The following is a 14,758-nucleotide window of genomic DNA, read 5'->3' as shown; positions in this document are numbered from 1 at the left end:
TCGCGTGTATAGAGATGGAAACGATATAATAATGCACCGGATGCAAGGTGTTGTTTGACCTCGATGATAACGTGATGCTATTTATTGATTGTGCAGTTTTGGCACTACAACTACCTAGATACATGCGCGGATTATTTCTAAATGTAAGATTGGGGATGAATTGTAAAGATCTCACCTATATACTGAATTTGTTTCATTTTTCATTCGAGACTTTCATTCGGGAAGATTCTCCCCCAAATCGTAACATGACTGTTATTAATGGGTTATCTTGAATCTTTTTATCAAAAATAGAAGTAACAAAACCCTGACCTTTTCGTTATCGGCGACGACTCTTAAATAACAAATTAATTACGGATCAGATTACTTCTTCGACGTTTAAAAATCTTGTACACAAAATCTAAATGGATGCAAAATGTACCGCTAAAAATATATTTAAAAGACATCAAGATAATCTCAGTCATTACCCTTATCATTATCGTAAGCAAATATAAGACCGCTGACCAATAAGACGGGTCTGTTTACCTGAATAAAACGATGCAAAAAATGCGTGTCAATGTACCTATGAAAAAACTTTGTTGTGAATACCCTTCTTAATAAAACGATAGCTTTAACCAAAATGTCAGTGTCTGTGTACGTAGTGATCGTTGGCACTAAACTATAAATAGACAAGGAAATAACTCACCTTTTACGTGTCCGTGCAGTGTTTTGACGGAGGGTGCGAGGCCGAAGGGCGCTTTTGGCACAATCGCGGCTCCCTTGTTCTTTTCGAAGAGCGCTTTTCGCTCGCGTAGCGACATTTCCGCGGGGTCCTTCTCCTTGGACCTGGGACTGCCCGCTTCGAACATCGCCGCTTTCGAGAGCACCGAACTCCTGTCAACATTGCCATTCAGCCTCGGCGCAAATCTCCTGAAAGCCGGCGAACCCTCCGTCGCCGGTTTGTCATCTTTTGTTTGTACACACTCACTGTTGTCGTTCTCTTCCCGTTCGACCACATTGTTCTCTTTGTCTTTATCACTTTCACAGTTCTCGTCGTTTATCTTGCCCGGCGGCGTCGGCGCCCGGTACTTTTTGATAGAAGGTTTTTTAGTGATAGTGGCCGGCGAGGCGGCCACCATAGTCGCCATGTTGGGGGCTGAAGTTGCACTGGGGGTTGTCGATGCACTCTTCGGCTCCTGTCGTTTTAGTTCGTGATGCGTCGGGGCGAAATCGTAAACGAGCCGCGATTGGTTGGCGGAGACGCGGCGGTACCCCTGGCCTTCCTAGGATTGGACAAGGGCGGCGGATTGCGCGGGGTGAACACGTGCTAACATACCGTGAATCGACACGGGCGGTTTGGAGGCAAGTTTGACCGTAACTGGGTTAGTACTGACGAAGTTGCATCATGTAATATTGCGTAATTCGCTAAACGGGTCAGGAGAGCAGGTTGCAGAACTTGTAAGGATTGACAAAGGTCGTCGTGAGTTCTGTTTGTTTGCGATTGTTTCAGCGGTATGCGGGACGCGTGACACGTGGGGATGCGTCGAGTAGTGAATTAAGACTGCCTTACCGCGTACGGGTGTACACTACGAGGCAACACGTGCGTTAGGCTGTAGATAATAATTTTGACGCGCGACGGGACTATGCGGTTTCGTGTGAGGAAATGTGAATGACGTTGATGTTTTGGTTAATGAGGACGTAATGTCAGCTGACAATTGCCACAATGGGTGTTAATGCTTTGTTGAGTATAAGTATGTTAGTTCAGCGGCTCTAAAATATGATTTCATATTATTTTAATAAACATCGGAAGTGCATATTCATAATACATATGTAACTCGGTCTATCATTGTTTGCATTGTAATCTAATCTGTAATGCCCATCTGGCATATTGTATAGATCACAGTAACTCACTGAATATGGAAATCCTAAAGGCATGCCACTGGCCACTGCTAATTAAATCATCACTAAATGGTACCAAAGTACGACGCCCAGAAAGAAAACATGTTTTACAATTTACCCAGTAATCGGTTCAGATACGATGGCGTAGAAAAAGAAACTAATTAAAGGTTCATCCATTACAAACCTTACTATCAGTCAGGCATTGGTCAAGCGCCAAGCGGAAGTAAGACTGTTCTGTTTGTTTTCTATTTTAACCATCGTCAACAGACCGTTTCTTAGTCTAAGAGACAGTGCTGAAACATTCTATGAATCATTCTCGATCTTTTGTCATAGAAATCTTTATTTCATATAGGACAGCGTCTGACACTTATGATATGTCAAAACTCTACCACCGGTTCGGAAAGCAGCTTCTACTGAAAAGAGCCGGCAAAAAACTCAGCAGTTGCCCTTTTTTAAAAAACATAATAATAGAATCGTCAAAATAATTTACCATGCAACCTTGTCATTTAGAAATCGTCGATTGTTTAATACCCGCGACTTAACAAATGTTATTTAACACAGTGTTTACATGCCATGGAAAATCTAAGAACTCTTTCGAATATTATTTTTAAGTGGATAGTCTACGTGTAAAAGTGACGGTTTGATCTCGGTTGACCCATAAAATGGTGTTGATGACGCACTTGGGGCTACATTATGTGACCCATTTTCAAAACATTACGGAACTGCATGTTACGGAAGATGAAAATTGGAGAACATCTGGTCTTTAGGTCATTAGACTCATTCTCATTAGACTCAAGGCATTCCAAGGGTTCCGTACCTCAAAGGGAAAAAAGGAACCCTTATAGGATCACTTTGTTGTCTGTCTGTCAAGAAACCTATAGGGTACTTCCCGTTGACCTAGAGTCATGAAATTTGGCAGGAACGTAGGTTTTATAGCAGACATGAGGGGAAAAATCTAAAAACCATGAATTTGTGGTTCGGTTTTTTCATTACCATAAGTTACGATTGACGCGTCACAGTGACGATTTTGTTTTATTAGTTCTATAGAAAATCTTGGTGCTATAACTATGATATTCAGTATTTATTTGAGAGTTCTTATGATCCTCCTCATCATCATAGATCGATAGACGTCCACTGCCAAGAGACTAATGATCCTATTACACCTTTAATTGCAGTCGGTTTAGAGGTGATAGATAAGGTGAGTGTGACATATAAAAAACTATATCTGACTCGTCAGTTATCTGTATCATAACTGACGAGTCCTTTTTAATTTTAATTTTTGAAACTACAATACCATTGCATTTTATTTGGATCCGCTAAGTTTAATAGGTAATAAGATAAGGTCATGTTAGATAAAAGACTATTTATTTATTTGTTTTACATTAAATATGACCGAATCGTTTTTGTGTGGTAATTTATTTACCACAGAGGAAAATATTCGTAATATTCTGAAGGAAAAGAAATATGTTTTTATTTACATGTAAAACAAAGGCTATTGTTTCAACTTTGATTTGGGAGTAAACATCGACCGGCCTTGAAGGAAACTAATTAAATCATGAAAACGTTTAGTGTATTGACCTACTTGGTTAGTCCAAATTAACAGGTAAGCTGAAAGGTCAAGCACCAGTCTATCCACAACTATAGTAAACGCAATAGCTCGCTGCACGCGGGGCAATACCTACCACGTCTTTTGTTGTAAAGCAAACAACAAAAGACGCGCGAAACGTTTTATTCTTACCGGTCTAACCACATCTTCTATATTAAACGCAATAGCTCGCTGCACGCGGAGCAATACCACGTCTTTTGTTGTAAAGCAAACAACAAAAAACGCGCGAGACGATTATTCTTACCGGTCTATCCATATCTTCTATAGTAAACGCAATATCTCGCTGCACGCGGGGCAATACCACGTCTTTTGTTGTAAAGCAAACAACAAAAAACGCGCGAGACGATTATTCTTACCGGTCTATCCATATCTTCTATAGTAAACGCAATATCTCGCTGCACGCGGGGCAATACCACGTCTTACGTCTTTTGTTGTAAAGCAAACAACAAAAGACGTGCGAGGCGTTTTATTGCCCCGCGAGCAGCTAGATATTGCGACCAGCGACCACTATAGTACGAGTAATTGCTAAGACATACTTTAGTAACAACACCCCTAATTTTGGAAATCAGAATAATTTCGATTATCTTATTAGGTAACGTAAACTTAACAAGATTATTTCGTAGTCAGTCTGACAATACCCTCTTTTAGGTCTTGGTTGTCATAATTTCAGCCGATAGACCTCTGCGCAAAGGCTTCTTGTAGTCTGCGAGAAATCCCTACACGTTTTGTAAGAACTCCTACACTCCACGGACTTCGTCTTTTTAAGCAGGTATCAAATTCTCATTGAGAATTGAGATCAAGTTGTGCTGATATGGAACCTTCTCAGGACGCGAGTACTGCTTGCACTTGACTCACTTGACTGTCGTTTTTACGATTCCATATCTCAGGGAAAACAAGGAACCCTTATTAGATCACTTCGATGTCTGTCAACATATAGGGTAGGTATAGTCCGCGACAGGTCGAGGTGGCAATCGAGGTATGAGGCGGGGGGATGCTCCACACACCACTCGCCCGCACCGGGTTACCGCGAGGGCTGTGCGGGTGTGCGGGGCGTTACCTCCCCGATCGCTAATTCGGCCTGTCGCGTACTACACCTACTTCCCGTTGACCTTGAATCAAGAAAAGCAAGAAGCAATGTCTTATAGCACAAGTCAATAGAAAAATGCGAAAACCGTGAATTTATGGATACATCACCAAAAAAATTAAAATGTGATATTTCTTGTACGGTACAGGGAACACTTCGTGTGCGAGTCCGCCTCGCACTTGACCGGTTTTTTCTCTTTCATTCAAATATTTGACTACAATAAACAGCAGCGTACACTGTAGTGTCATTGACACAGTGTTTAGGGGAATGTCCATCACAATTTCGGTAGGACCACTATAAAAACAATTGCTTTAATAAACGCATCTACTCAAAGCTATTTAGGTATACAACACTCATTTTAGGAAGGGATAATTTTACTGGCTACTTTCTTTATTATGATTAAGCTTCTTTTACACATGCAGGACCTATGGCTTTTAGAAATCGCCCGCACCCCCAATGAGTTAATCGAATGAAAATGTACCTAAGTATTACGTATTTCTTACATAAGCTGTTAATTCTAAATCCTTTCGCACGACTTATCCGTCTAAATTTGCATGCTGTACCCGTAATTTGAATTATATAAAATGACTTGGCACCTAGGATTTGAATAATGTAATTTTTTTTGCATGATTCTGTTACGAAGCAGTCTGCAATCGAGCAGGCGGGTCACCTGATGTTAAGTGATTACTGCTGCCCATGAACATTTGCAGCATCAGAGGAACCGCCAATGCGGCCAGCCTTTCAAGAATTTGTTGGTCCGCTCCTTGCTTGGAAGTGTTAGCCAATCAAAAGGATTTATGATTTATGATCCTTACCAAGTCTAGTCTAAAAATCAAAGTGAAGTGCTACTTAAAAAAATCTAGCAATAAAAAATCAGAACACTAAACAAGTCTTTGGTTGACAGGCTATCAGGTTCTTATTAAAACACTCAACACAACCAAATATAAGGTTCGATGCACCCGATCTTGGCATCGAGATAAAAACATCCGCAACCGGTAACCAATATACGCAAAAACTTGGTTCAATGTACCATAACATTGAAAATTTCAAAAGCCTTAATAAAACTACTCAACAGTTTTTATTAGCTAACATTTTGCTTTGTTAGTATTAGCCTAAGGTTATAATACTGCCAAATTGTGGGGATGCCAAACGTCTAAGAAGGTATGAAAAAATTGGGAGAGTTTTATTCGGTCGCGTAATGAAGGAAGGTCTGGCGTAATCTTGATGCAAGCGCGAAGAAGTCGCTTGCATCAGACGAGGAAACATTGACAATTCGCGAACGACTTCCTGTTTGCGTAATTTTAGGTACATTGTTCAATAAGGAAAGATGTTGAAAGTTTTTTGAAAATTATTGGATCTATCTGGGGGTAATATCAGTAATTGACGAACATGGGGTTGTTCAAAGGGCGGATCAACAAATTCCTGAAAAGCCGGCAACGCATTGGCGGTTCCTGATGTGGCGGCGATAATCACTTAAAATGAGTGACCCGGTTATGATTAGCTGGATCTATGGTTCTGTAGTTTCTGATACTGCATTTTAATAGTGAGTGTATGATTGGCTACCACCATCGCTACGATGGTGGTAGCCAATCATACATTTTTGTGATCGTCACACGTCAGAAGGTACTATAGTACACTTTTTGATTGTCGATTGTGGAATTTGTAAGATGGTTTTTTAAAAAAATTGTAAGATATGTAATGGTGATATGATAATCAATTACGTAAACTTAAAACTAAAGCTACGAGGGTTCTAAACGCGCCCGTCTCAGAAGAGCCGAGACAGCATCATCACTTATCAGTGAAATCGAAGTCAAGGGCTAACTTGTAGTGTAAAGAAAAATAAACGGGCAAGGGCAAGCTGTTAGACGACTGCTTTTCATCAGTCCAGCCTCCAGTCTTGAGCCAATTAGGAAATGATAAATTGCCAAATCAACTAAGCTGAGAATCCCATTTTTACGGCAAGTAGGTAGTTAGACCCTAGCGTCGCAAACGTCATTATTAAAAACAAAGCTATAATAATCTCACATCTCACAACTGTGCGAAGGTGACCTTTTACATTATTTAAATCGATTTTTTCTTAATTCGTAAGCCAATCTGCAAGATAATGTGACACTGACACGAAAAGGTTTGGAAGGCCAACAATATCATTACACACCTATAACAAGATTGGATCATGTCAATAAACTTGTTATTTTACCGACACGACGACGGCAGCACCAGCAGGCCTTGTTGCGTATCTCTTTGGATATGCAATTTTGATTTACGCTACGTAAAATGTTCAAGAAATTAACATGTAATCTATCTATACACTACGCAGTGTTCAAGAAATAACGCCCATGCCATCAGCAGGCAGCCCATCACGGTCGTCGACTGTCATCGAGATTCAATGATTGACCATTCGAGATGACGACACTTCGAAGTTACCCAGTAGCGAGCAATCGAGCAGGCAGGTCACTTGATGTTTAGTGATTACCGCCACCCATGAACATTTGCAGTACCAGAGGAACCGCTAATGCGTTGCCGGCCTTTTAGGAATTTGTTGGTCCGTCCCTAGAACAGCCCAGCCCCATGTTGTAATTTAATGGGAACACCCTAATCTAATGGGAACGGGAACTTCTAGGAGATAGGTTGAAGCCTCGAACACGTCTGTCTGTAGTGCCATACTAGTTAAGTGTGTGTTCTCAGACCTGGGCGCGTTTGGAACCCTCGTAGCTTTAGTTTTAAGTTCGCGTCAAAATTATCACCACACATCAGCTTACAAATCCAACACCGACTATCAAAAAGTGTAATTTATTACCTATTTTGAATAAATTATATGAATTGAGAACCACCTACTTTTTGAAAATAACTTTATAATGTACGCCACTTAGTTAGACCACGCGGATTAAAGATTTTTAAAATCCTGACCGAACCCTTATTTTATCCCGGAATATTTTCCGGGATAAAATATGTATAAATACTATGGGGTCTGTAGGATGCAAGCTATCTTAGAACTTTTTTAGGTTGCGAAAAGGTAACAAGACATACATTTTCAGATGTAAAATATTATGAGTACACTAGCTTATGCTCGCGACTTCGTCCGCGTGGTCTACACAAATTTCAAACCCCTATTTCACCCCTTTTGGGGTTGAATTTTCTTAGCGGTCGTCTATGTCATGATAGCTATCTGCATGCCAAATTATAGCCCGATCCGTCCAGTAGTTTGAGCTGTGCGTTGATAGATCAGTCAGTCAGTCAGTCAGTCACCTTTTCCTTTTATATACATAGATATGAGTTCTATAAATAATAGGACAGTTTATTTTGACAACGTATAAGGAGACATCTGTTTATGTTATCACAAAACAACACCAGACTGTTATGCTGTTGTATAATAAGCATTTAAAGTCGCCCATGCCCATAACTCACTGTCATGTGGCATTGCCGGTTGATCGATGACGATATAACGTGTAACATACGATGCGTACGCGCACCACAATGGTATACCTATTTTATTATCTATGGCGTGTGTACCTACTCCTAAGTCCTAGCGCGCCCCATACAAACATAGTTTGATTCTCATTTGAATATTAATCAAGCAAACCAAATGAATTTTACAGACACCTTGGGTGTCTCATAGGATGGATAAATGGAATAAGCCAAGGAATTCAATGTCACTGTCACCATCCAGCAACTCAGTCTCAGTCAATCGGCAGGTACACTCATAGCACTTTTTATAGAAGGTATATATATAATGTACATCAATCTATTATTTAGCTTAGTATAAGTATTTACATTGTCAAATGAGGACTTGGCACATATGTATAACACATTTACTAATTAGTTATTTATTAATGCACCATTAACCCTAATTTTAATATTTTATCATTATCGTTGATATTAACGATTTTCCGACGGGGGGACCTATTTTATTTTGAATCACTTTTGACTTTATGGCAAAACTTTCAAGTATCATCCATATAGACTTTTATTTGTCTATGGTATCATCATCATCAACCCATCGCCCGGCCCACTATTGCGCACGGGTCCTCTCAGAATGAGAATGGTTTAGGCCGTAGTCCACCACGCTGACCAATTGCGGATTCCAGTTCATACATCTTTTAGAACATCTTGTAAAACTCTCAGGTGTGTATGTTTCCTCACGATATTTTCCTTCACCGTTAAAGCAAGTGATATTTAATTGCTTAAAAGTACTTAAAACGCATGTAACTCCTAAGATAAGAGGTGCGAGCCGAGATCGAGCCGCGAACCGCGCCTGGTCGACGCGCGACGTCTCAGCAACTAAGCTCATAGGTAAACTTACAAAGTGTTCGAAGTTTTTAAGCAGTCGTTAAAGAAAGAGACAACTTTTTTCTATTAGTTAAAAGACTTAAGATTAACCTGATACTTTGTCACATATTCCTTTTGACGACTTAAGATCACATGACATCGTTAGGATCGCCCTGATTTTAATCTTCCTAAAATGGATTTCATTGTTTGTTTGACCTTTCTAAAAATAAAAAACCGGCCAAGTGCGAGTCAGGCTCGCGCAACCAGGGTTCCGTACCACAGTGGTATTTTTTCGACATTTTGCACGACAATTCAAAAGCTATTAGGTATGCATTAAAATAAATAAAAATCTGTTTTAGAATGCAAAAAATGCATAAAATCTTGTTTTTATATAGCGCTTTTTAGTAGTATCTAACTAAAAACAATAAAAAAAATCTCGCCGTTTTGGTTGTTTCCTAACAGTTTATCGATCGTTTACAAATTTTACGACGGCGTCTAACTTCTGGGTGGTCGGGCTCAAAAACAGTTCATGTTGCAAGATTATGAGGGTCTGTATATTATGTAAAATCAACATTCCATAAATTCGAATAGAAATGTTCATTTAATCTATTTCTATAAAAGGAAAAGCTGACTGACTGACCGACTGACTGATCTATCAACGCACAGCTCAAACTACTCGACGGATCGGGCTGAAATTTGGCATTCAGAAGCAGATAGCTATATTCTGACGTAGACGTCCGCTAAGAAAGGATTTTTGAAAATTGAACCCCTAAGGGCGTTTGTGCACTCATCCGTGAAATCACGGATTCCGTAAACATACGAATCGAATGAGTACGTATTTGTATCGTGACCACTTCGAAGAATCACGGATACGAACCGAATACGGATGAGTGCACAAACGCCCTTAGGGTGTAAAACAGAGGTTTGAAATTTGTGTAGTCCACGCGGGCGAAGTCGAGTGCATAAGCTAGTATTGCTATAAGTACATTGCGCCCTCCCCAGACTCAACTCTTCATGCAAACGTATTCTAGTAGTCATCTGAAAATTAACTAATTAAACTGAATGAAATTTTGTAGGCACCTACGCTTCACTTAAAAAATTTTAGCCCTTTTAACTTCAAAACTACATAATTTTATTTTTTCAATAAAGGTGTAAACGAGACAGCCAATACAAGGAAAAAAAGGTCAAAACAATGAACCGTGAACTTTATCGTATAGGTCGTCAATATGAAACTAAAGGTTTTGGGTTTTCAAAACCGCGCTTGGAGTCGTAAAATCAGTGGGCATTCTTAACGCTTCAATGCAATAATGCCTTCACAATATGCAGTGGAGTGGTCTCCCCTATTGTTCCGGTCAGCCAAAATTATGTTTATGCGTTTTTCAAGTATTGCCAGCTTTTATTATCAACGAAAATATGGCCAAAAGCCGTTTTGTTTTCCTTTGTATGAGTACAATGGTTTTTAGTCTTTTTATACCTTGTCTTTTATACCACGAAATAATTATCTTACTTCCGAACGGTTAAGGCTTTTTATAGGACCTTTATAGGATGACTTTGTTGTCTGTATGTCTGCCTGTCTGTCATGTCTGTCAAGACCCGTCAAGGGGATCAAAAGCTATAGGTTACTTCCCGTTGACCGAGAATCATGAAAACCTGACCGACAGAGAATAAACTTGACAACGAAAAAAATACTGGACGGATCGGGCTAAAATTTGGCAAGCAGATCTCTATTACGACGTGGACATCCGTTAAGAACGGATTTTTGAAAATTCTACCCTTAAGGGGTTTGAAATTTGTGTAGTCCACGCAGAAGTCGCGGTCATAAGCTAGTGATTAACTATTTTTAATGGTATTCCTAGTGATGACGTAGTTGCGCCCTAAATATCAGTCTGGGCGTCAGTCGTGTCAATTTATAACGTAAAACTACTCGTCCCACTTTTCGAGTTCTGTTCTAAGATGGAAGCCGGCTAACCTGGAAGGGGTATGGTAGTTTTTATTAAACCCATACCCCTTTGGTTTCTACACGACATCGTACTGGAACGCTTAATCACTTGACGGCACGACGTTGCCGATAGGGTAGTAACTGGTAACTAACCACGGCCAAAACCTCCCACCGGACGAAATTATAAAATTCCAAATTTCTCGTGCCGGGAATCGAAGCCGGGATCACCCACTGATAAGACCACAGTGCTCACCACTAGGCAAGGTGGGTCGTCTAAAAGGTAAATGTAAAAGTTCGTTTCAAAAATTACTATGTACTTGAGACAACTAAGGGTTTTTTCCATACAAAATACGGTAACATTACAATAGAAAACAAAAGTGTTCAAACAGTTCGGAATATGCAAATGCATAGATACGCAATTAAGATTAGCTTCAAACGTTTACAGAGTACAACTCTACAGACAATAGTCAACAGCCGGTATCTATTTGGTATGCGACGCGCGCGCTTGTCAAATTGTCCGAGCGTGCGTGATACTAATCGGGATTAAACGGACTAGCAAATACATGGAGACGTATTGGGGCTTGTTTTTTTTATAAAACGAAATCATTTGTGATTAAGACCATTTATATTTATTTTAAATCATAACTTTATTATTTAGTATACTAGATACTATCTACTGAGCACAGGTCTCCTCTCAGGATGAGAAGAGTTTGGTCTACCACGCCGCCGCGCTGGCTGGCTGGCCAAGTGCGGATTGGCAGACTTCACACAACTTTGAGAACATTACGGAGAACTCTCAGGCATGCATATTTCCTCACGACGTTTTCCATCACCATTAAAGCCAATGAAATTTGAATTACTTAAAACGCCCATAACTCCGAAAAGTTCGAAATGCGTGCCGGGGGTCGAACCCCGGACTACCTGACTGGAATGCCGATGTCATATGCAATAGGCTAACACCGCACCGCTATACTTTATAGACATATCAATTTAGTGAAGGTTCAATTACATTACATTATTAATTTCATGCTAATGGCGCCTATTCGGTTTATACAATAATTTGTAAGCTGCCAGTCCGGTTTTTGTACAACCCAGCATAAGAATAGCTATGCTTGTCACAATATAGCGGAAAAGGATGGCAGTAAACTTTTTGACATGCTCTAAAACTAAAACCAAATACTTAGGCATAAGTAATTAATACCACTAAGGTGTGGAATGCCCTTCCGGCGTCCTTATTTTCTGCTGACGTATATAAATATTATAAAAGCAAGAATGAATAGGCAACTTCTAGGCAAGCGCGCTTTGCTTTTTTAAACAATAAAAAATAATTATTATAACTATTCGGCAAACAACAAAGTTCTGCAGTCTACTCTATGGTTTTCCTTGTTTAAAGTACGATAATCCAGCATGTTCCCAAAGGCCGCGCACTACGCGTTCCTTATTCTGAAGACCGTATGCAAATCAATACTTTAGAGCTGACAAACTTTTGTAACTTTTACAAATACATAGGAAAATGTTGACCTAAGTAAATTACGCATCGCATGTAGTCTAGACAAGTTATTACTACGCATTGGTACTAATTTGCTATTTGCAAACTAAACAGGTCTTAATGACCGCAAGATAAATTTGTGAAAAAGTTTGCTCTAAATAATTTAAGGTTGAGATCTGGAGAGCGCACTTTGACTTTGCTCAGACTTACGACGCTATTAAAATGAGACAAGCCTTATTTTTTTTTTTATTTTTTTTTTTACCGCTAGCATTAATCTGTCTCGCTTTAACTGGAACTTAAGTCTGAATAAAGTCAAAGTATCTCTACAGATCTCAGAGCCACTCTAAAAATTTGTGTAGAACACAATAAACACTATAGAATGCGGCAGAAAGTAATGTACATCGGCCTTTAGAATGACATTTCGGCTTTATAGAGCGTTGTCTCTGTCACTCATACCTATTACCTATATGACGTTTTGTCGGTCTCAACGACAGAGACAATGCTCTACAAATCTGCTATCTTCTTCAAAAGACCGATGTACATTACTTACTGCCGCGTACTGTATATAAGAATACCAAAAAAGAAAAGTGTGATTGTAATGTGTACCTATGTAATATGCAATTGGCCTGTGGTATTTTCGTAATCGTATTTAATTTGTACCGAGGAAAGAAGTTCACACGAATTTTTTGTTTTTAGTGCTCAAGATAGAGGTCAAAACGCTATGTAAAAATTTAAAAATTCGCTTCGATTCACTGCCAATCTGAATCAACTGCACGCGCATATTTTTTTTGAAGCGAAACTCGCATTATTTTGTTTTTGAAGTGGATGTTTGGGATGGGAAACTAAATGAAAAAAAGTGAAACAAACGAACAATGAAACGCACCGCCTTGAAAGCTTCGCCTTCTGTCAGGCCTCAGTTGTACTACGACACCTAACGGTTTTTTTTGCATTACATTCGCAAAGTAGGAATTAGATACACAAAGGATAATACGTTAAAATAGATCTTTGACTATAAAAAATCTTTGTATGTATGATGCAACTTCGCCCATTTAAAGATTAAAAAGACTAAACAAACCCGACACCATAATTACAATTGGTTAATAAACTTTCCTATATCGATGTTAATCGATTAAATAAATCCGTCACCCTTACGCCCAATCATAGGAGCTCGAGCACGCACAACAGACGGAAACGTTTAAGTGCGGAAACCAGCCCAGAGAGAGAAGAAGAAGAAGGAGCTCGTTTGTTAGTACAGTTCTTGCAATTCACGAAAGCTACTGAACTTTACTTGTGGTAACGTCGTTTACATGGTCATTGCGTAAGTGTGCGTGCATGTGGGACCAATCAGTCGCGAGCAAGCGCTGTCAAACACACACATTTAGTGTACCTTACGTATACCGATACGACTAACACAAGCATGAGTCAGTGGCTTTCGTGAAATGCAAGAACTATAACAATAAAACCTAGAAGAATTTATGACTTGTTTGGAGAAAGAAATCATTATATTTTGCTAACAAATGTTTGGTCTCAAATTCAATTTTGTAAAATTAAGGTTTCAATCCTTTCCTTATAAACATAATTATTTTGGTAATTCTATTATCGGTAGGGCACTCTTAGTCGCACCAAATGCAGTTAAACTGGAACATAGCGCCAAAAATAAAGCATAACGCGTAAAATTGAACTCCTCACTTACGGACTACACCGTAGTATTTTTAGGGTTCCGTACCTCAAAAGGAAAAACGGAACCCTTATAGGATCACTTTGTAGTCTGGCTGTCTGTCTGTCAAGGAACCTACAGAGTACTTCCCGTTGACCTACAATCATGAAATTTGGCAGGTAGGTAGGTCTTAAAGCAGACATTCAAGGAAAAATGAAAACCGTGAATTTGTGGTTACATCGCATTAAAAAAAATTAAATTGAGGTCATGAACTAATAATTAATATGTACAATTTTCGGAGTAAGATAATTATGTCAAGTGGGGTATCATATAAAAGGTCTTCACCTGTGCATTCTAAAACAGATTTTTATTTATTTTTATACATCATAGTTTTTGAATTATCGTGCAAAATGTCGAAAAATACGACTGTAGTACGGAACCTGACTCGCACTTAGCCGGTTTTTTTAAGGTGGCAACCAGATTTCTTTCACCAAACAATAAATGTAAAAGGTTTAATCATGCATTACAATCCCCAGCAGTAAATATTACATAGATATCAAGCTTTAGGAAGAGATAATCGGCATCGTCCGCTTTGTAGAGCATTGTCTCTGTCGTTGAGACTTGAGATTAGAGAACACTACACCAGAGGTTGAGACTATAGTCTGAGAACTCAGTGACAACTAGTCAAATAGACTTCTCACGCGCCATTTTAACTTTAAGTTGCAAATTTCATGTCAAAAGTACGATTTTAGTCATTATTTTAAAGGTGAACCGTACTTTTGACATGATAGTTGACACAGAGTTAAAATGGCGAGTGAGTTCTCATTTTGTACGGACTCTAT

At 39.3% G+C, this 14,758-nt stretch overlaps 1 protein-coding gene across 6 annotated transcripts in view; it reads right to left on the bottom strand.

Annotated features, from left to right (window-relative positions):
• LOC117983529 (anillin-like) overlaps positions 1 to 14,758 on the bottom strand; it is a 72,272-nt gene that overhangs the window by 52,078 nt on the left and 5,436 nt on the right. For 4 of the 6 annotated variants that reach the window (XM_034970096.2, XM_069499729.1, XM_034970097.2 and 1 more), the window contains exon 7: positions 683 to 1,259. In XM_034970096.2, the coding sequence (XP_034825987.1) occupies positions 683 to 1,259 (577 nt within the window). The remainder of the gene's footprint in view (positions 1 to 682; positions 1,260 to 14,758) is intronic. The other 2 variants (XM_034970098.2, XM_069499731.1) reach the window with 2 other exon arrangements.

This window comes from Maniola hyperantus, chromosome 7 (assembly GCF_902806685.2).
Source record: "Maniola hyperantus chromosome 7, iAphHyp1.2, whole genome shotgun sequence".
Classification (NCBI taxonomy): Eukaryota; Metazoa; Arthropoda; class Insecta; order Lepidoptera; family Nymphalidae; genus Maniola; species Maniola hyperantus.
Note: the sequence above shows the minus strand (reverse complement) of the source record. Positions and strands in the feature narration are given on the sequence as shown.